The following is a 23,773-nucleotide window of genomic DNA, read 5'->3' as shown; positions in this document are numbered from 1 at the left end:
TGGGACCTCAACTATGTTCTGGAAAAACTTACTCTGCCTCCTTTTGAGCCTGTTGCCACATCTGATATAAAGTATTTATCATGGAAGACCGCTATCCTACTGGCTTTGACTTCAGCCAGGAGAGTCTCGGAGTTACAAGCACTCATGGCTGTGGAACCTTACATTATTTTTCATCAAGACAGGGTTTCTTTAAGGACTAACCCTACTTTCATGCCTAAAGTGGTTTCTAAAGTGGCTTTAAACCAAATTATTCACCTGCCCACTTTTTTCCCCAGTCCACAAAATAAGGGGGAGAGGATCTTGCATTCTTTGGACGTGCACAGGCAGCTTCGTTTTTACCTGGACAGAACCAAGGATATCAGAAAAACAGAACAACTGTTTGTTTCTTATGCAGCAAATTCCCAAGGCAAGGCTATTTCAAAACAGACCATTTCTAAATGGATTGCTCATGGAATCAGATTTTGTTACTCTCATCATGGAAAGCAAATCCCAGGAAAAATCAGGACTCACTCCACCAGAGCTGCTGCTACTTCTGCTGCTTTTCTCAGGGGAGTACCTACCAAAGATATTTTGGAAGCTGCAACTTGGAGTTCAGTGCATACTTTCTCTAAGCACTATAATCTACCTCTTTATTCTAAGTCCAGGGCAGGCTTTGCTTCTGCAGTCTTGCAAGGCCTTCTAGCCGCCCCTTCTACTCAATAACCTCCACCCTTTATCTCAGCTTTGGGATTCAACCCTACAGTGATGACTGCAACAGTGAAACATGATGAACATAGTACAACTGTGCACACTTACCATAAATGTAGATGTTCGAGTGTCTTCACTGTTGCAGTCTGGGTTACCCACCCCCCCTGTCCCCTCTTATTCTTTCATTAGTGCGGTTCCCTACTTCACCCTTCTTCTGAGGTGTATTTGCTACAGGGTATGGGGTTTGTTGTACCTTACTTTTACCCTTTACTTTTGGACACCTGACATCTGGGGCAAGAAAAACTGGAGAACATGGCGTCGGCTGGGAGCTTTGTACCCCTGGCGCTCTGATGTCAGGGAGGATGACTGCACAGCCGACATCGGACCCAGACTTTGGGATTCTGGCCGACCGAGGGCTGCCTGCCGACAGGAAGAACCCTACAGTGATGACTGCAACAGTGAAGACACTCGGACATCTACATTTATGGTAAGTGTACATAACTGTACTTTTCTCTGCTTTGCCCTTTGGCCTCTCTAGTGCCCCAAGGGTATCACCAAATGCCTTGCTAATGTCATTGCCTTTTGCAGGATGAGAGGAGATCTGTTTATAATAATTACTAAAGAAAATTATTGCCAAGCAAAATTTCTAACAAGGTACAATAAAAATTGATATTTTATTACTTATGGATGCAATTCTTAATCCTGTCTCCCAGAGGTTGAATTCCTTTATTAAGGATTCATGGGATGTTTTAGATAATTTTAGACAAATTTAGGAATTTTAATTCTCGTTATAAATGTAGCCCTGAGAATAATTGTATGTGTACCATCAATGTTTGTTCTTTGTTGACTCCCATTCCCCATGATCTGGAAATTAAATATGTTAGTGTGTGTTTAAGTATTTATACAAGTTTAACCAATACTAATATCAATTTTATTATACCATGTTAGACATTTTGCTTGACAATAATTATTATTTCTTTAATAATTATTATAAACAGAAGAAGGAGGTTGCTATGGAGTCAAAAGCAGCACCCTCTTTTGGTAATGTAGTATTGGGTTGGTGGGAACACATGACTTTATAAATTGGGGAAATGTTAATGTAGTATATTATAAAAGGTTTGTAGATTTATTTTTTGTGGTTGAGGGGAAAGTAGAAGATTGTTCTAAGTTATTAGAAATCAACAAATCTGAATTTTTAAAATTCACTTTGGGAGAAGAGTAGTGAAGTGAATTTTTTGGACATTACTATAAGTTGGAATACAGATTCTGGACAGTTTTGATAGCTGTATGTATAGAAAAAGCACTTTCACTATTAGTTACTTACATTATAAAAGTAATCTTCCTCAGTTTTTGAAAAATACTGTACCTACAGGACAAGTTATTAGGGCTATTCGGATGACGTCATTTGATTTGAAGTTTATGGAAGAGGTTGAATTTATTACCAATTTGTTTTAGCCAGAGGTTATTGTAAAGAGATATTAGATAAAATTAAAAATGAAATAAGTAAAAGAAGTTCAGTGTTCCCACCGATCCTTAAATAATCTTTTATTAGTAAGAAGAAAGATTAAATTAAAGGTAATATGAAGAAAATATAATTTGTACTTTAGACATGACAGTTCACAGTAGTGCAATTCACTCAATAATAAAAAAAAATTGTTATTTTAGAAGGAAACAAAGACTTATATTACCAGATTGAAACTTTAGTTACTCGAATACCTAAAGATCGATCTGGTAATATCAAAATCCAACAACCGGGAACAGACTGTTTCACGCAGGGAAAGAATTTCCTTGGCCGTATATAAAAAAAAAAAAAAAACTTTTAAACACAAATCAAGTGGGGGGCTTTGCCCCTACACCCCCCTGATGTGGGGAAGGGCTGTGCCCCACGCACACTCACACACCCCCAACTAAATATGCCAACTTCGAGATTGCTCTACATTGGACAAAAGGGCATAATCCACATAACAGCCAAGGGAGTTCTTTCTCTGTGTGAAATCGGCTGCTCGCGGTCTTTGGATTTCGATATTACCAGATCGATCTTTAGTTATTCAAGTAACTAAAGTTTCGATCTGGTAATATAGACCCTATTTTCAGTAGTTGGGAAGGATCCTTGCTTTGTTTATAAAATATTATTATTTTGAAAACTATATTGTAGAAAGATAACACCAAAATTACACCCTTTGTTTTTCCTACTAGCAAAAATAAGGGAATGTACAAGTGTGACTGCAAGATCTGTCGTCGTATTTTAGAAGGTCCTTACATTCATCTGGATAAACTACCCTATACTTTATCTGTTCCTGGTAAATTTTGTTTTAGAACTGTGGGGAGTGGTTTATATAAGTAAATGTTCTGATGTAGTGCATTTTGTGTAGGGATGACAACTAGAAGGTTACAGGAACGTTTTTAAGGAACATCTTTATAGTATAAAGAAGGATAAGAAAAATGTACTTTATAGGCATTCGATAGAATGTGATTAATATAAAAAGTTTTTATTTTCCATTATAGAGCAGGTTTTAGGTAATTTCAGGGGGTGATTTTAAGAACACGTTAGAACAAAGAGAAACTCTTTGGCAATTAAAACTTGGGGCAGATAAATATCCCAGGTTAAATGATGATGTTAATATTCTATATTTTTGAAATATAGAAAACAGTACATTTTGAAATAATTTCGTAATATTAGGAAGGTCAGAAGGTTAATGAAGCAGTTTATTACTTTTTAAGTTACTTTTTTATGTAGTGTTCTTTTAAACACTTGGTTATTTAATTAACCTTATCGGTTGGTTACAATATGTATATTGACTGCTTTTATGGTGAAGTTGTTCTGATGAAGTCAGCTTGACGAAAGCGTAAAATAAAATTTTTGAACACTAAAACTATTTTTGGTTTCTTGCTGATACTTGAGTGTATTTTCTGGTTGTTCGTGAATTCTATCAAATAAAGACTCCATGTTGAAGGAATGTTGTAACCAAAGAGTACTTGCTTATGTGCTGTCTAAGGTATAAGGTTAAAATGAATATCTGTTTACCAAACTTGGTTAGAGTATCTAATAGGTATACTTCTAGTATCTTATTTATTAACTAAATAATGAAAGCTGCATTGTATTCTCATATAAAAAAAAAATAAAGAGCTTGTTATTGATTTACAGAGAAAAACTGGTAGTGGATTGAATATCACTGGTTTTGTAACTGAAATGACCTTTTGATTCATAGTTTGCATTGTTGAATATAATGTGAAGTTTCAATATATTTCATTTCTTTTTTTCTAGCCAAGCCTATCCGTCCAGGCCAGGTTCCAGCTGCTTCACCTACCCACCCAAGTGCAATTCGTGGAGGTGGTGCATTTTTCCAGAACAGTCAGACTGTTGCTATTCGAGGTGGAGGTGCAAAACAAGATAAAGTGTAAGCATAACAATGCCACTCAATTGGCTGTGATTTTGAATCAAATGTAATGTTCCTTTACAGATGGGTGACTTTTTTTCTTTCAACAAAACCTGGTCAAAAAAGTGAAAGTCATGTTACACAGTTGATGTCCTCCTATTCTCATGTTGCAGTATTCTCACATGTGGGATCTTCTGCCTGAGGGCGACTGAACGTCCGGCTAATCTACCAAAGCTTAAGCCTGGTTGCTGTAATTTGCGTTGGATGTCACATCCAGGGCCATAAATGTGACATCCGCATGCACAGACCCAAGAATTTCTTTGCTGCAGTCGAACGTTAGCTTGCTCATTCTGCTCTGAGCCTTTGAAGACACTTAAGTACCCCATTGGGGAATCTTGTTTTTGCCTGAGCTTAGGTTGCTGTTTTTTTCTGCTGTTAGCCAGTGTCCTCTAGAAAGGGGATATTTGCAAGTGTGGTCACTAAACTCTGCACAAAGATGCCCATGATCTTTGCTTGTTTTGCTTAGGGCTGTCGCGCAGCCATACGACCTATAAAATATGTCAGTCGTTTGTCCCTAAGACCTTGCGCAGCCGTCTGGTAGCTCTTAAATTATTTGTAGAGAATCAGTGACTTAACTGCTTGGTCATCTGTATGGACCCTGAACCAGCCATTGAGGTGGAGCTGCCTAAAAAGGCGGCCAGGGTTTCAGGCCAGATACTGTGCCTTCTGCTTCAGACATCCCACCAGCTGCCAGTCTAGGGGCTGAGTAACGTCTGAAAAAACTGGCGACTTTCGGGTAACGTTTCAGAAGCTGCCCTTGGTTCTCCAGTCTGCACATCTGAGAAGGTGTTTGCGACTTCAGGCTCTGCCAATCTCCGGGGGGGGGGAGGCTCACCCAGACGGCCAACTTTAGTTTATGAAGAGGATGCTTCGGCTGCAGCCTGACTCCAGAATCCAGGCCCTCAGCCTCTCAGCTTATTCATAAGACTCTTGTCAAGAGGAAACAAAAGACCAGGCATCTGACTCCTCCAGTGGAACATCAGCCTGACTGGCAAACCTTCTCCCAGTCACTTTTTCAGGCCTGCTACGTCTCAAACACCAGCCCTGCCTACCCTAAGCCCTCATTCTGCAGGACTACCTCCACTCATACCACACCCAGGCAGTCCTTTCCAGACCGGCCAAGTACTGAGTGACTACCAACATGCACCCACCATCTACCCCTTTCTGCCTGCCTCTCTCACTGTCTACCACTGTGGCAGCATATAACCTCAGACTGCTGGGTTCTGTCTGTAGTGGAAAAAGGGTACTTTATGACTTGGCAAGAAAAGGCTACACCAAGAGGCATACCCCTACCTCCAAAAAGCCAATCCCACCTGATCCCCCAGGTTATTCAGGATTTACTATCTCAAGGCACCATAAAGAAAGTCCCAACAGGACAAGAGAGTCAAGAGTTTTACTCTTATCCTCTTTCTGGTTCCAAAGGAGGAGGACCCTTGGATGCAAATATTGGACCTGTCCCTTCTAAACCCCCTTCCTGCATGTTCCCTCTTTCCACATGCTATCCTTGCAAACCCTTTTTCCACTTTTCACACCTGGGGCCTTCATGGCCACTCTGAGCCTGAAAGAAGCATACCTCCATATTCCCATCCACCCATACTTCCAGAGATTTCTCTGCTTTCCTGTGCCATCCTCTGACTGCTTTGCCCTTTGGTTTGTCCACTGTACCGAGGGTTTTCACAATGTCTAGTTCCAGTAGTAGCCTTCTGCAGGACAGAGGGTATACAGGTCTTCCCTTACCTGGACGACCTCCTCATCCAAGCAGAAGAGGCAAGTATTCTTCAGGCGTACCTGCAATTCACTAATTCTCTAAGTCTGGATTTTACCTTGAACGTACTGAAGTCCTCCCTAACTCCATCCCAAGACCAGATCTTCTTGGGTTGCAGGATAAGGACAGATCTGATTAGGACCTTCCTCCAGCCAGACAAGGTTACTTCACTAGCCAGTTATTTCCAAAGCTGCATCCAAGCTGCAGTCAGGGAATTTCTCCGCATGCTGAGCTTCATGGCAGCTACAGTTATGCCACCCCTTTCCAGATTACACATGAGGAAGTTCCAATGGTATCTGAAGAATATCTGGTCGCAACGCAATCATCCTCTGGATTTCCAGGTTCCCTTCTTGCCCTGCTTAAAAAAGAGTTAGGCTGGTGGATACACCACATTCTGCAGAATCCAGGAATCCCTCTACAGCCAACCAAGGCAATCCAAGTCATGTACACAGACGCCTCAGACTTGGGATGGGGGGCCACTATGAATGGTCTCCAGTTGCAAGCCCATTGGGAGTCCTCCCTTAAGAAAATCAGATCAGTGTGAGGGAAATGACTGCTCTTTTCCTAATTCTGAAAACCTTTTTCCCACTCCTATAGCCTGGTCCTTTACAAGTCTTCACAGACAACACCACAGTGATGTGGTACATCAACAAGAAGGGGGAATCTAGATCTTATTTACTCTGCAGACTGCCCATACAAGCTTGGGAGCTGGCCACGCAGTACAGTGTAACCTTTGCAGGCTGTCTACATTCCATCACAGGACAACCATCTAGCAGATACCCACAGCAGATCAGGGTCTCAAAATCACAACTGGATTGTCCACCAGTAGGGCACCCCGCAAATAGATCTGTTTGCCTCTCTTCAGAACAGACTATGGCTATTCTGCTCTTTCTCCCATCTCCACTAGCTTGGAAAGTGGATGTATTTTTCAATTTCTGGAAGTGGCTGTTCCTGTATGCGTCCCCCCCTTCCCTCTCATTCAGAAGGTCCTACTGAAGATTCAGAGGGACAAGCCAAAAATCATGCTGGTGACACCCTACTGGCTAAGGCAGCATTGGTTTCCCCCTTCTTCTATCTCTTGTCAAGGGCACTCACAACAAGTTGCCTCACAAGTTGGACCTGCTCTCACAACAGAAGAGATCCCTCATCCACCCTTACCTGCAAACCCTCAATCTTACCCTGTGGGTGATAAACTGTGTTACCCTGTGCTGTCTTTCCTGAGGGAGGCCAGGAAACCCATTACCCAGGAGATCCTGTTTAGCTAAATGGGAAAGGTTCTCCAAATGGTGTCTTCAAAGGCACCTAGTCCTCTTTCAAGCGGATATATCTCTAGTGTTGGCCTACGTGTGTGAGCTCATAAAATCAGAACGTTCATACTCTTCATTGAAAGTCCAATTGTTAGCCATTTCAGCCTGCTTTACCCATGGATCCTTCCTTATTATCTGGACCGCAGGTAAAACTTTTTCTTAAGGGGGTCCTCCACATCAGACCACCAAGCAAGCCTCTCCCTCCTTCTTGGGATCTGAACTTTGTGCTTGAGAAGCTTACCACTCCTCCCTGTGAACCAGCAGCCTCTGCCACTTGGAAAACTGTCTTCTTAGTAGCCCTTACCTCAGCTGGGCGACTTTCGGAGCTACAGGCAGTCATGGCTACCCCACCCTACACCATCTTCCACAAGGACAGGGTTTCTGTTCATACTAATCCTTCCTTCATGCCTAAAGTGGTAAATAAGCTGTCCCTTAACCAATCGAGCCATTTACCCACCTTCTTCCCTTCTCCACAAAATGACAGTGAGAGAGTCCTCCATTCCCTGGATCTTCACAGGCAACTGAGGTTTTATCTTGATAAGACCAAGCGCATTAGAAAATCCAATCAGCTCTTTGTATCCTTTCACCTCAGGGCCCTGGGGAAGCTGTACACAAACAGACTATATCCTCTTGGATACACAAAACAATATCCTTATGTTATACTTTCCATGACAAGGAGTTGCCCCACACAGTCAGGGCCCCACTCCACCTGAGCAGTGGCTTCATCAGGGGCATTCCACAAGGGCCAAGATACAATTTCTATTCTAGAGGCAGCCAGATGGTCTTCTGTACACACTTTCACTAAGCATTACAAATTGGACAACATCTCCAGAGCCAGGGCAGATTTGCTAAAGCAATCCTTCATGGATTCTTGGAGACTGACACCTGTTCCTCCACCCTTTTCTCTGCATGAGCTGTGGTGCTCTCCCACGTGAGAATCCTGCAACATGAGAAAAGAAGGGCATAGATTAGTTGTGTAAAATTTTACCATAACCATAGATGTCATTCTCTTCCATGTTGCAGTATTCAATCCCTCCCTCCTTAACCCATGTTACAGTATTCAGTCCCTCCTTAACCCCCCTGAAGAGCCCTTTCCCCCCTTACCTGGATTTCATCCACTTCTATCCTTAGACTGTTGTCTGACTGGGCAATCAGTTCTGAGTTCTGCGTGCGCAGATTTCACATTTATGGCACTGTGTGTGATGTCCCATGCACCTTACAGCAACCAGGCTTAAGCTTTGGTAGATGAGCCATTCAGTCGCCCTCAAGCGGAAGATCCCACATGTGAGAAAACTGCAACATGGAAGAGAAGGACATCTATGGTTATGGTAAGATTTTACACAACTAATCTTTGTATAAGATAAAATGCTTGCTAATTCTTGTGCTTTTATTTTGTTAACTTTGAGTCCATTGTGCCAATGTTCGTGTCCCCCCAAATTAAGACCTTTATCATGATTTTTAATTTCGTCCCCTGGTTCTGGAGGTAGAGGTTGAAGGTGCTTGTTTGTCTACTTTGGATAAGATAGACTCATTTTAGGCATTTCCCCCAGCAGAAATTCTTGTTTGAATTCTTTCCCCTTACTTATGGCTTTTTCTGGCACAGCTTTAAAAAGTTTTTTTTTACTAGGAGAGTTGCTCCTTTTTAAAGAGCATCTCCCTTTAAAGGGAAAGAGAGATTGGACTACTGAAGAAGTTTTCCAGGTTGTTGAGAGGGATCGGGAGAGAGAAATATCTTGAGAGAACAGAAGAGTGGTAGGACCTTACTTTCTAGAGGTAAGGCTGAACAAGGCTGAGCATAATTTTAGTCTGTAGACTGCTGAAGAGTTGTTGTTAGGGGACTTGCTTTATAAGGGACAATGCAGAAAGGAAAGCAAGTGCATAATTTATGGATAAAATGTACAGTTTCAGTCTGGATGTGAGGAAATATTTCACCATTACATCTTTACAGAATTCGTATTGGACCTATGGGAAGAGTTTACTACAAAGAATGGCAGATACCCAAACATGGAGGCTTTCAAGAGAAGGTAGACTAAGGTCATGTGCTTGGGGTGGAGCTACAGGAACAGTGGATCAGTAGCTTTATCAGTAAGGTGAAAAAATGTATCTGTTGCAGATTGAGATTGACTGAATGCACTAGGTACACTAGCTTATGGATTTATAAGAAAACAGTCTGTTTGTTATTGATGGACATGTAATTATTTTATATGAATATGTAATGTGCATCTGTCTCATTAAATGGATTTTTGTATGTATTTTTGTGTGCTGCAATTAAAATGATACTTGATTGTAGTAGGACTGCTAGCTCAATGCATTTTTTAAAATGAGCATTAATTATGAAAAGTGCTGCTATATTAAGGTCTGGGAAGTGCAGTCATGAGTGAATTTTGAGAATTTGTCATATAGAAAGTCAATGTTGGCATGTTGTTGTCCTTAAATACTTTGAGGTTTTCTGTAGGATGTTTTAGGAGCTTAAAGAAAAGAGGTCATTAGTTTGTGGTGAGACTTCACTGGAGAAGGAGATACCAGGGGTGTAGTGCAAGAAGTGGTCATATTTGTAAAAATCAGTTGGGAATGCTGTGCACTCAAGTAGGTTTATTTACCAGCTGCTCAAGGGATTTTTTTTTTTTTAAGTCTATAAATTTTGGGATATTGTACATTGAAAGTGTAGTTGTTGGTGTCAGTTTATTGAAGGGTAGTCGCCCAAAATAAAGAAATTTTTGCTAATATGGAAATCATTTAGAAACTGAGGAATCTTACATAGGCATCAGGAGACAAATGTGTTCTTCAACAAGGTGTTGAGTTGATAATTAATCCTACCACGTGTGATCTGTAGTTCAGTTGAGAAATGTTACAGTAAAGTATCTAAATTTGTTGCTAATGTGGCATACGAATTTCACCACTCCATAGCACTTAAAGCAGCTACATTGATTAAAAATGCCTCACTTCCCTGACTGTCTCAACTACTTACCCACACACACACACACACAAACATCTTCAGAAACCTGAAAAATGCGCCAGCCTAACTTAAACATTCAACAATACTCGCTAAACAGGCCTCTTAGCTCAGCAGATAAAAAGCTACACTTTTTAAGTAAAGCAAACAAATCTGCTGGCAGCTCACTGTATTCTTCCTACATCTCTAAAATCCGGACAATCCCCCCCCCCCCGCACACACACACACACACACACACACACTTAAATACCTCAGGTGATTTATTTCAAGTATCAAAGAAAACAACCAATGAACTCATGGCTGTATCCCTGCTCCACTCTTGGCTAGACAGAAATTTCTGTCTATCCACAGTGTATTCTAAGCTGTACTATGTCTCACTCTGCCTCTATCATTCTTTCTCCCAAAACCTCATATTGTTGTCTGTTCTGGGGATGGTGGAGCTTTTGTGGTACCATACGTTTTTGAGTACTACTTGATTCTTTTGAAAGATCTGCAGAGGAGCTGATAAGTTTACTTGAACAGCTGTGAGCATTTTGCCCTCATGCTCACAGTGCAGCATTTTCTCCTTCACCTGTTGTATTGACAAGTGCTGCCTTAGAGTGGTCTTTAAAATCTGTAATTTGCAGCCAGGCTTAAGTTCTCATTGCCATACCAGGGCCCGCTGATCTACATGTGCCCCATCCATTGTGTTATGGATTAAATACTTGATCATCGAGCAGTTGAAACTTGTTTACCACTTGGGTTTCCAGCTGTGTTCTCAGGGCATCCACAGGCAATTGTTTGTGTGACAGGCATTTTCTCTGCCAGGTTTATCGATCTGTCTGTTTTTGGATGACCAGGTTAGTCCCACAAGGCTAGGGCCTCTCCTCAGGGGAGAGCCGAGGTGTTGATTCTAATATAAGAAGAAATTTGGCCAGGGCTTTGGGGAACTTTACTTACTCTTTTCGATTGCTGTCGTAGGTTCTTTTACATTCACCTGAGCTACCACCAACTAAGACAGATGGAAGCTTGGTTTAACTTCTCATCCAAAGAATGACGCGCTCAGCAGTGCAGCCCCCACCCCCATGCTGCACTGTAGTGTCAGCAGCCCAGTCACCTGGAGGGGGCTGTAATCCATAGCCTTCTGCTGTTTCATCACCAGAGGAGGTATGCTACCTGGAGTGCAACTGACGCTGCTTGTAGTAACCTTTCAGGACTTTATGAAAAATGACCATGTCTGCCTGTTCAAGGCTATAATCAAAAAGGTACTGAATGCATATACCCGCTTTCCTGGTCTATCCATATTGGACACACCGCTTGGAAGATGAATAGCCTGGGGATCTTCTGGGATGTCTTCCCTTGTGGTGGCAGCTACCACTATGGAGTCCACAAAAGATCCTTTGCATCAGTGCTGTCTGTCATTGGGGGGTTCACAGCACTCTAGCTGGTTTCAATGGCATCACCATTAGCACATCTGGTTCTTATAAGGATTTACAACATACCATGTCCACCAGCTTGCCTGACGGTGGCACTACCCATGCTGGTAGGGAACAGGACATGTAGGCCTCTTGTAAAATCGCTTCCTCCAAGGAGGTGGAGTCTGTGGTCCAGGATCCCTTCTTTCTCATAATTTCTAGGATGTCAACAAAAGTGGTGTCGTCTGGAGGGGGTTTGAGTGAAAGCTCCCCTTCAAGATCCGTATGCAGGGAGGGAGACTCTAAATGGGAGTGCATGCATTTTCTTTCAGACTCTCTCTTCCTCCCATAACTTGTTGGAGAGTCATCAGAACTTGCTCAAGAAGGTAGCGCCTTCAAACTCTGCAGCATCGGGCTGTATGTGCCTCTGTCTTGTAGAGAAAATGAGTGGTCGAAGGCTTCAGCTTCAGCAGTGTCCCAGTGCATAATCTGAGAACACAACATACATCTTTGCCCAGCAGCCTGATTCAGTTCTCTGCTTCACCATTTGATCCACTGTAGTATGTGGGTTTAGAGTTAATAACACAAACCGCAAGTCATGAGGGTCCTGTGGCCCACACTTTTTACTTTTCTTAAAAACAGATGTAGGTTCCTTATCTATGATTTGATGTTGTCTAACCCACTATTCTACCCACAAAATAAAATAATTTCTCATACAGCATGCAGATGACTATACAATCATCTCCACTGCTGACAACCCATCTGACCTGCACACCCTGATGTAAACAACCCCCTTCGATTCCTCAGAAGCTCTGACCAATGCCTTATAGATTCACAAACCTAAAAAAAATCTATTGGACAGAATCTCTACAGCTACTTTCCCGCTGTCATGGAACAAGTTCCCTCTGACCCTCAGATACTTTTCCCATGCCCATGAATTCAAGAAAACTCTTTTAATCAGCACCTGGTCTTCTCTGCAATCACTCCAATTGAACCATACCCTCTCTCCCCCATTACTCTCTTCTCTGTCTTTACTCTTCTTTCCTATTCCTCCCTTTTCCAACATTAACCTCCTTACAATTGAAATGACAGTCATCACCTACTACTAATCACTCTCCTTCACTTCATAACTTCTGGATGTATGATTACTGGCTCCAACTTGCTGCTGCCTTATATTTAATATCCTCGCACACTATTGCTGCTTAAGAATTACTATCATAGAACAAATGTATTTCTTGCTGATTTTTTTTACTTGTACCTAAATGAACGGCTGCTTAATTACCCTGTTGTATATATTATTTGTACTTTACTTCAATTCTGTCATTTTTTTGTATTGTTAATGGATTTTACTTCAGTTTGATAAGTTTCTTGCTTAGTTGTACTGTGGAGCTTTTCTCCCCAGACTTCTGCTGAAAAAGAGCACTAGCCCAGATGGACTGTCCCGGTCAACAAATGGCAAATAAATAAAATAATATGTATCCTGCCAAACACTAGAAAAAGCAGTCACTAACCTGACTAAAAGGAATAATAATCAAAAAGGAGCTAAAAAAAGATTGACGAAGGTCACAGAGGGTAGAATGTAGGATGAATAGGGAAAAGAGATACAACTTGTATCTATTCTTAACCAGTGATGTTAAGTTGTCTATCTCGCCTTCATTCTTGCTGGATGGGTTCGGAGCCGACCTCGGCTCCGACTCGGCCACTCTAAAAGCTCGAGAGTTGGTTCCACCGGCTCGAGGCTCCCCTTATATCCCACAATGCTAGGCGAGAGTTACCTCAGATCTCGTTTGCTGCTACAGCGATCGAGGTGTTGGTTTTCTACCGGTTCTTGGTAAGTGACTTTCTTGTAAAGTTAGTGTATTAAAACCCCTTTAATTTTAATATTTATACTTATTTCCCTTAGTTTAGAGGAATTCTTATCCCTTTTCTTAAAATTCCTGTTTTTTCCCCACAAGAACTTTAAGTTCTTCCCTGGGCCTACAGGCCTTTTTCTTTCCCTAGTGGAGTGTGTATGTGTTATTTTTTCTTAATTTAAAACCTAGCTAGTTGTTTTAAGTTAAACTAGACAGGGTGTAATCAGTGTGTTTGTGACTGTGTGTGTGATTACACCTTTGAGATGTCTAAAGAAGCAAAGGTCTCCGGATTCAAGAAGTGTGATGCGTGCTGTCAGAAAATGTCTCTGACAGACGCTCACACTTCTTGTGTCTACTGTCTGGGACCTTTGCACCTGCAGGACTCCTGTGCTGTTTGCCATGGCTTCAGCCCCAGGGTCCTGCAGGAAAGAAAAAATAAGTTAATTTTAAGAGGCTTACTCAAGCCAGAGGATTCCCTTACTGTGTCTTCAGGGAAGCCCTCCAAGGCATCTAGGTCTTCGGCTCCGACAACTGAGCCGAGACCTAAGGTTTCTAAACCTCTGCCTACATCGGCTCCGGCTGGAGCCGATGAGTCTCAGTCCACAGTTTCTGTGGTTCCCTCTGCTCCGGCTGGAGCCGAGGTATTAGAAATTCCCGTGTCAGCTCCGACCAGACCTTCGGAGCCGACAACTAGGAAGAGGTCCAGGTCACCATCCCTTGGCTCCGTTCATTCGGCTCCAGGATCTCCCCTGCTGTCTGAACGGAGCCAAAGATCTCACTCCTCTAGGTCATCGAGGCTGTCGGATCATGACCTTCAGAGGGTAGTGAGTCGACTTCTTAAGTCCGAGGCACTGGCCCAGATGCTTCAGAGCCCAACTCATCAGTCGATGCCTGCCCCTGTCCATCAATATATTCCTCCTTCGACTCTCTTGAGCTCGGAGCCGGGTCGATGTCGGAACCGAGACTGTGATAGCGTCGGAGCCGATACAATTGTCTTCGGCTCCGTCGGCTCCGATTTCTTCCTTGGAAGAATCTCGGCGCCGGACTTCCTCGTCGGCTCCGAGGGGTGAGTGGCATCGGACCCTTGTCCGACCCGCTCTTCCTCTCGAGCTTGGCGCTGGTGAGTTCGGCTCCGACATCGGCCTCGGAGCCATCACTGTCGGTGCTGAGGGGTTCTCAGCTTCTCGGAGCGGGGACCTCTGGCTTTGCCTGACAGGGGTGCTTTCGAGGTCATGCGGAGTGTGTTAGAGCCTGGCTCTACCCCACAGTCGGCCGTCCGCCCCTCCCTCACGGTGCCTCAGGTCAAGTCGACTCACTCCCTCATCCCGGACCGCAGAGAGCCAGCTCCTCAGGAACCCCTGTGGGATCTCATCCTCTTCCGAGGCCTCTCCTGACTTGGCAGAAGAGCCCCTCGGAAGAGGAAGTGTAAGAGGAAACACATTGACTCACCTGAGTCAATCACATCTGATACAGATTTAGATGATTCCGAGGGTTCCCCGTTCCCCTTCTGAAGATGTCTCTTTTGCAGACATTCTAGAGATCTTGAAGCAGAGGGAAATTGGCCAGCCCTTAACCCTTCGGAGGATGAATCTGTATATCTTGAGGCGTTGGCTCTCGCCCTTCCACCTCCTGGGTGTCCCCTTTGACCCCCTCATGCAGGTGGTTGCTAAAAAGGCATGGACGGCTCCTGATTCAGTGGACCCCACTCCCAGGAGACCCTCCAAATTCATAACGGCACCAGCAGACAAGCAGTTCTTGACAAAAGGAGTTTCTGTGGATGCTATGGTGGTAGCTGCTGCCACTAAGAAGGAACTAGCTGATCCTTCAGTACCTGTCCATCCACCTAACAAGGAATCTAGGTCCATGGACAGGTGCGGAAGCGGATGTTTTCGTCAGCGACATTTACTATGCGTCGCTGAACTACCTGTGCCATTTCACTCGTCTTCAAAGGGACTTGATTAAAGAAGCGAGTGACATGTTGAAGGATCCTACAGCTGCGGGTTTCAAGATAAAATGAACACTCAGCTGGCTACCCTTAACTCCATAGCCAACTCCTCCATGCCTCCTTTCTTATGCGGCTGATGGAGCGAGTAGGTCCGCAGGGACAGGTGTGGCCTTACGTAGGCATGCCTGGATGCGGCTATGCAATTTTGGACCCCTTCAAGACGTCTTTCACTAACTCCCGTTTGATGGATCATCTCTCTTTGGTCCTCAAGTGAAAGAAACCTTGACTAGGTGCGAGACTGATGGCAAGACTCTTTCTGCCGCCGGAGTCCGTTTTCTACTCCTTCTAGGCCTTACCCCAAAGGCCAGAAAAGTGGGAAAATGTGGTTCCGTAAACAAAATCAAGGGACTTCGCCTGACGACAAAGTCGTTACCCGCCAGAGGCAGAGGCGGAATAACAATGGTAGACGCCGCCTCCAGGCAGGGGCTCCGAGAACCAGGGCAATCGAGAAGCCTTCTCTGATAAGCCCTTTCAGCATCCCTGAGGTGTTCCCGGCTGCCCACCTTCGGAGGCAGTCGGGGAAGGTTGTCACTGTACCCAAAAGCCTGGCTATCCCTGACTCAAGACAAATGGGTACAGTCCGTCATTTCGAAGGCTATTCTATCCCCTTTCTTCGCATTCGAAACAATCAAAAATCCCTTCCAGATGTTCCACCCAAGACAAAGGGATCTAGCGGTTTTGGAAATTTCAAAACTGCTTGCAAAAAGAGCAATTCAGCCAGTTCCAGCAGACCAGCAAGGATCCGGAATCTACTCAAGGTTCTTTTTAGTTCCAAAGAAAACAGGGGACTGGAGACCAATTTTGGATCTCAGTATCTTGAACAGATCAGTCAAGAAAACAAGATTTCGGATGGTCACGCTGCAGTCCATCCTTCCCCTATTGGGAAAAGGAAACTGGATGTGCTCTATAGACCTTCAGGATGCGTACTATCACATAAAATGAACAGACGCTCCAGAAGATTCCTCCGCTTCAGGCTGGGAACCAGTCATTTTCAATTCAGGGCCCTGCCCTTTGGTCTCACCACTGCCCCCTGGGTGTTTACCAAATGCATGGCAGTGGTAGCTTCTCACCTGAGGCGACAAGGATTCCAGGTGTTTCCATATTTGGACGACTGGCTCCTCACAGCTCCCACCAAGCATCTCCTTCTGATGGCCAGGGATTACACTTTTCACATTTGTCAAAAGTTAGGCATTTCAATAAATTGCGAAAAGTCTGTTTTGTCGCCTTGTCGTACTATTACCTACATAGGCGCAAATCTAGACACAGTAGACATGTCTGCGAGGCTAACAGATCAGAGAATAACAGACATACACAGACTGGTCTCACTCCTTTTCAACAACAACAGAATCAAAGCCAGGTTAGTTCTGAAAGTGTTGGGAATTATGGCGGCTGCCATACCTCTGCTTCCATTAGCCAGATTCCACATGCGAATCCTTCAATGGATGCTCTTTACACAATGGTCATACCAGCAACTTCCAATGTCCCACACCATTATGATCACGCAGTGCAGAAATCATCTCATGTGGTGGATGTCTTCCCCTCAGCTCTGGTTGGGAAGACCCTTTGTTCCTCCCCTCCGGTTGCTACTCTGACAACGGACGCCTCCCTGATCGGGTGGGGGGCATTATCAGGGCAGGACGGTCCAGGGCACATGGCAACCAGGCGAATGCCACTTGCACATAAATGTTCTGGAGATGAGAGCAGTGCTTTTAGCGTTGCAAGCCCTTCAAGACTCTCTCCCTTGGGAACGATTGCAATCCAGACAGACAATATGTCTGTAGTGTGGTACATCAACAAACAAGGCGGAACCAGGTCCTACCCCGTGTCGAGAAGCACTCAGATTGTGGCAATGGGCGATTTCTTCTCAGCGTTTTCTGATAGCAACGCACATCCCGGCGAAGTCCAATCAAATAGCGGACAAATTGAGCAGAGCTATCCTCATGCCTCACGAGTGGTCTCTGAAAGACTCTGTTGTGAGAGAGATTTTTCTCAAGTGGGGTCAGCCTTGCTGCGATCTTTTGCTACTCCCCAAAACAGCAAGTGCAGACATTATTTCACCCTATTCCCTTTACCAGGCCAACCCAGCAGAGACGCTCTAGTCCAAGTTTGGCCCCGGGGACTTCTGTATGCATTTCCTCCCTTCCCACTAATCTCTCAAGTGATACAGAAAGCTATCGCTCAGAAGGCCTCGTTGATCCTCATTGCTCCTTACTGGCCTCGACAGGTGTGGTTCCCCTTTCTACATCAATTTCTACTGGAGCGACCTTGGCATCTGGACCTAGTTCCAGACCTTTTGATCCATCAATTGGGTCAGTTACATCGCTCCCTCCCTCTCTGAACCTCACTGCTTGGTTCCTCCAGTTCCAACCTTAGCCAGGCTTCCTCAATTATCTCACTCTGTTCGAGATATTTTGATAGCTTCCCATAAATCTTCCACTAGGAAGATTTACTTGAGTAAGTGGAAACGTTTCACATTTTGGGCTCAAGGAAGGGACATAGATCCTTTCACTGCTTCCATCCAAATAGTCCTTGATTTTCTAGCTGAACTCTTCCATGCAGGTTCATCCCCTTCTACTCTTAAAGTTCAATTGGCAGCTATCTCTAACTTTCATGTGGGTATTTCTGAGTCTGCCTTAATGTCCCACAAGCTTTGCAAAGCCTTTTTGAAAGGAGTTTTTCTTCTCAGACCTCCTATAAGAAATCCTCCTTCTCCTTGGGACCTAAATTTAGTTCTTACTTCTTTGATTTTACCCCCTTTCGAACCTGCAGCATCCTGTTCTTTAAAATTGCTATCATGGAAGACTCTCTTTCTGGTAGCTATTACTTCAGCTAGAAGAGTCTCAGAACTTCATGCACTCAGCTGTCGACCTCCTTATCTATTGTTCCATAAGGACAGGGTATCCTTACGAACCAACCCGTCCTTTTTACCTAAGGTAGTCTCGACGTCAAATCTAAATCAAAGCATTGACCTCCTGTCTTTTTCCAGAATATTCCAATAGGTCTGAACAAAAATTACACTGGCTAGATGTTCATCGTCAGTTGAGTACTATTTGGATAGAACAAAACAATTCAGAAAATCTGACCAACTGTTTGTCTCCTATGCAGAAGGCAGAAAGGGACTTTCAGTTTCAAAGGTATCATTATCTAGATGGCTTACATCTCTCATTACCCTTGTTTATGAGATTAGACACCAAAAGCTGCCTAATAAACCTAAGGCCCATTCTACAAGAGCTTTGGCTACTTCCTTAGCCTTCCAAGACAGACTGCCTATTGACACCATTTGTGCAGCGGCTACTTGGGCTACTCCTCACACTTTCATTTCTCATTATAAGTTGGATTTAGCTTCTAGGCATAGAGCTAACTTTGGTTCCACTGTTCTCAGGAGTCTGTTCCGTTAGGCCACCCGGGACAAGGTGCTAGGACGGTCCCATCCAGCAAGAATGAAGGCGAGATAGACAACTTAACATATAGAAGTTATGTTCTTACCATAACGCTCCATGTTAGTTGTCTTCTTCTCGCCTTCTTGCGCCCCACCCTCCTTCCCCCTGGCCTGGACAGACCTAGAGGAGTTGTGATTGTGACCTCTCTTTCTACCACCTCTTTCTTAGACATATGCTGCTTGCATATCTCCTGAATCAGGATGTAGGTCACCCTTCTTTCTCCCTGTTGTTAGAGGTGGACTCTGTTTAGAGTTATTCTGTAACTATTATAAGCTGGGGTTAGCTTACAAACGAGATCTGAGGTAACTCTCGCCTAGCATTGTGGGATATAAGGGGAGCCTCGAGCCGGTGGAACCAACTCTCGAGCTTTTAGAGTGGAGTCGAGCCGAGTCGGCTCCGAACCCATCCAGCAAGAAGAAGGCGAGAAGAAGACAACTAACATGGAACGTTATGGTAAGAACATAACTTCTATTTTTTTCATATTTTGGCCAATTTTATGTAATTACATAATCTAAAGTTGTATTTTGTATTATTTTTAAAAATTGTAAAATTACTATTCTTAAAATAGTTTGTAATACTTGGGAGCTTTTCTTCCCAGGCCTCAAATATCAAAAATAAAAAGACTTCCAGAAAAGTGCTTTGGTAGCCCTGAATATATCAAAAATAAGCTTCAGTATAATTACCAATAAAACTGATGAAATTATTTAGTTATCTAGAACAGAAGTAGAAAATGATTACTAATGGCTCAAACTGTTTGGAGATGATATTGGACTTCAGTGGCAATACAATCTGGAGAGTTCCCCTCAGAGCAAGGGATTATGGGTCTTGGGAGAAGCTTGAGTTTATGAGGAGGCCATTGCCAGGTAATTCAGAGCCAGGTGACTAATCTGTAACCTACATTTTTTCACATTATACCTATCCCTTGTTATGACTACTCTGTCACGTTGATGCATACATAAACAACAAGCTTCAGTCCTCTAGATTATTTTATGAGAGTTTACATTTATCAAGCGCATCTTGGTATGTGTAAGTGAATAATATGTATTAAGTACATCTTGGTATGTGTAAATAAACTACATTCACTTTTTGATATCCAAGATTTATTTGATATGTGACATTTTAAATATTGTTATACTTTTATCTTGAGAAACAGTGATAACATTGTTTAAGACCAGTGTATTTTTGTGATGTCCTTCCATTTCACTGTTGCAGTATTCCTTACAGCAGGGATCCCATACTAAGGGCAGCATGATGTCTGGCCGGTATACCAAAGCTTTTAGGTTGCTAAGGGTACGCCATGCGTCGCACATATGCCTCCCATGTACAGCGTAGGGCGTAAAGCTGACGTCCAGCCATATCATCCTCAGAACTTTTCCACCAGACCGAACACCATCTTTGATCATCAGTCCTGAACGCTCACTTTGTTTGCTGGTTCACAGATGCTTCAGACATAGGATAGGGAGCATTCTTCGGATCTCTAAAGGTACAGGGACTTTGGTCACTTTTTCAAATGAAAGACTACATCAATATCAAAGAGATGAGAGCTCTTCTGTTGAGTCCAACTATTTCACCTTCTTTTTCTCTCCAGGTCCACTCAAAGTTTTTACAGACAATGCCACAATAATGTGCTATATCAACAAGTGGCGGGCAAGATCTTATCTATTATGCATGTTGACGCTTTTAGTATGGGAACTAGGTATCCTGTATCAAGTTACACTTAGGTTTACATTCTCTCAGGTCAGAACACTGTGGCAGACTCTCTGAGCAAGTGAATAACAAATATCCCACGAGTGGATGCTTCACAGGGATGTGTTTCTGGTCATTGTGCACGAGTGGGAGTACTCCTCAAGTGGATCTTTTAGCATCCCCTCTGAACATATAACTTTCTCTTTTTTGTGCCAGAACCCCATGTCCTCTAGTCTGGAAGGTGCTCTTTCCCCTGAAAGGGATATTTCTTTATGCCTTCCCTCCCCTTCCACTCATTCCAAAAGTCCTGTTCAGAATACAACAAGATGCTCCCAGAATCTTGCTGGTGACTCCCTTTTGGCCCAGACAATATTGGATGTCCTTCAAGGATGCATCTGCAGTCCTAACAAATGGGTTGTCCTGGCCTCAGGCAGCCCTTCGGTCGGCCGGATTCCAAAGTCTGGGTCTGGCCTCGGCTGATGTCGCACTCCACCCGACGTCATAGCTGCAGTTCAACGGGTATAAAGGCATCAGCCGACGCCATTTTCCTCAGTCTTTCTTGCCGCGTGGCGCCCGAAGCAGAAGCTGTTCGCAAGTGCCGGTCGGTCAGAACCAGAGATTGCTACTACCGAAGACTTCTAAAAAGCTAAGTACCCGTTGGGGACTCTTTCTTGCCTCAGCCGATGTCAGAAAAAGTGAATAACTGTTTAACTTGTGGGAAACAAATACCTCATAAAGATTTCCACTCTTACTGCCTACCTTGTTTAGGCCCAGACCACGACGTAGCAGCTTGTCTAGCCTGTGCTTCCTTCAACCGACGAACACTTACACGACGGTCGGAGTTTGCAGAGGAGTTTTTCGCCCGCTTTTGCTTATATCATGCCGCCGGAGACTCCGACTTCACATTTAGCTAAAAGCGTAAGGAAAAGGACCGACACTCGCGGTCCGGGGGTTTCGCCGACACCGCGCTTAAGCCAACCTGAGTGTCTCGGTTTCGCCGATGCCGTGTCCGCTGTTCTTCCTTCGGCCGAAAGCATGCCTCCTTCTACCGAGGCCTCTTCCAGCATGGCTGAATCTGCTACTGAAAATCCACCTGCTCTTACAGTTTCTCAGGATTTATCAGATACTATCCCCTTAGATGTATCTACTCCTGCACGTGGAGCTGCTAGGCCCCCTGCATCCATGTCAATTAAGGCTTTTGCCAGGGCTAAAGCAGCTAAATCTTCGAAGGCCGTGCCTGCTAAAGCCCCCTCTCACAGGCCTAGCTCTAGTACTCAAATGCTTAGTCCAGCAGAGGATCTCATTTCTTTGATCAGGGGAACCCAGTCTCACCCTGACAGGGCCTCTCACCCACCTCCAGAGAAGAGGCTTAGAGCAGAGCCCCCTGAGCCAGTTTCTTCAGATTACTCCTCTGATGATTCAGAAAATACAAATCCTCCAGAGGGCCCTTATTCTCCATATGAGGACTCTGATGCAGAGGATTCCATACCTTCAGCCTCTCCTCCTGAGGAATTTTCTTTTGGGGAAACCTTGCATGCTATGAGGGAACAATTTCAATGGCAGGGCCAGGATTTTTCAGACTCTAGGAAAAGGCTTAGGACCTTTTTACATTTACCACAGCATAGGCCTTTAGCTATTCCTCCAGTACTTACAGTTGTGGATGATGCATTTAATGATGCTTGTACTGCCCCTGACTCACTGCCTCCGGCCCCTGCTAAGCCCGACAGATACTACAGGGTTCCAGACACACATTATCATTTGTACAAGGCTCCTATTGCAGATCCTGAAACTATTTCACAGGGCCCCAAAGCTGTAGCAGCTGCCTCTGCCAAAACCCCTCCCTCTGAAAGGGAATCTAGGGCATTGGAGAGATGGGGTAAAAAAGTTTATACTTCTGCTACTCTTTCGGCTAGGGCCTTAAACTGTCAATTCCACATGATTCAGTATCAGGAATTTCTGTTAGAGCAGCTCACTAAAAAACTGTCCTCGCCTGAACCTTTAGACCGTAAGTCCCTTCAGGATTTGGTGCATAACACTCAGCAGGTCAGTAATCATTCCTTAAAATGCGGCTATGATGCACTGGAGGCTTCCTTTAGATCAGCTATGACTGGTACAGTGATCAGAAGGCATGCATGGTTAAAAGAGCAATCCTTACCAGACCATGTAAAGTCAAAGCTTCTAGATGCTTCCATGGAAAAGCACAGTTTGTTTGGTTCCCCTGCACAGCAAGTGTTGAAGAAGGTGGAAGAAAAAGCTAAATCTGTACAGACAGTCAAGGATTTCTTACAGGTCCATCCTCCGAGGTTTAGTAGGAACTGGCCTTCCAAGAATTGGTCCTTTCCAGACACCACCAGAGCACAGAGAAGCAGAAATAGACGCCCTAGAGGCAGAGGTCAATCCAGAGGTGCCTACAGGGGACGTCAGTGACAGCCTAACAGCCAGAGAACTACTGCCACAGATCCAGCCACTACCACTTCTACAGGACAATCACAGTGACTTAGCTCTGAAACCGCCTACCAGGGAACAACTGGCAGCACCCTTAGGTGGAAAATTAGCCTTATTTTCAGTAAATTGGCATTACATTACAGGAGACAAATGGATTCTACAGACAATAGACAAAGGCTACAGGTTTCACTTCCATACTCTTCCAAGGAAGAGAGGAATGCCAAACCTACCTCCAAACCAAAGGACAAACGCTCTACAACAAATAGACCACTTACTAAGGATGAGAGCTATAGAAAAGGTACCTGCTATGGGACAAGGATTTTATTCAAGGCTTTTCCTAGTACCAAGAAAGGAAAACCAATGGAGACCTATCCTCGACCTGTCCGCTCTAAACACATATCTCATTGTTCCAAAATTCAAAATGCTGACCCTACAGCAACTTCTTCCCATGCTGGGCAAGGAGTCTTGGCTGGTGACTCTGGATCTCAAGGAGGCATACCTGCACGTCCCCATACGACCAAATTGCAGAAGATACCTCAGATTTCTTGCAGGATCAGAGCATTATCAATTCTCAGCATTGCCTTTGGCTTATCTACTGCCCAGAGTATTCACGAAATGCCTGGCATCAGTAATTGCTCATTGCAGGCTTCAGGGAATTCAAATTTATCCATACCTGGACGACTGCCTGTTACAAGCGGACGGCAAAGACAAATTAACAAAAGATTTGAAAAAGGTTATTCACCTGCTGCAAGCCCTGGGATACACAGTCAACACAAAAAAGTCAAGGCTGATACCATCCCA

At 44.0% G+C, this 23,773-nt stretch overlaps 1 protein-coding gene across 1 annotated transcript in view; it reads left to right on the top strand.

Annotated features, from left to right (window-relative positions):
- The window catches only part of KIF5B (kinesin family member 5B), a 2,669,048-nt gene that overhangs the window by 2,584,351 nt on the left and 60,924 nt on the right, over window positions 1–23,773 (top strand). Inside the window, exon 29 of the mRNA XM_044066703.1 lies at window positions 3,953–4,085. Within this exon, the coding sequence (XP_043922638.1) occupies window positions 3,953–4,085 (133 nt within the window). The remainder of the gene's footprint in view (window positions 1–3,952; window positions 4,086–23,773) is intronic.

Source organism: Protopterus annectens, chromosome 3.part1 (genome assembly GCF_019279795.1).
Source record: "Protopterus annectens isolate FY-2018-M chromosome 3.part1, PAN1.0, whole genome shotgun sequence".
In the NCBI taxonomy this organism is placed as follows: domain Eukaryota; kingdom Metazoa; phylum Chordata; order Ceratodontiformes; family Protopteridae; genus Protopterus; species Protopterus annectens.
This window is presented reverse-complemented; position numbering and strand designations above follow the sequence as displayed.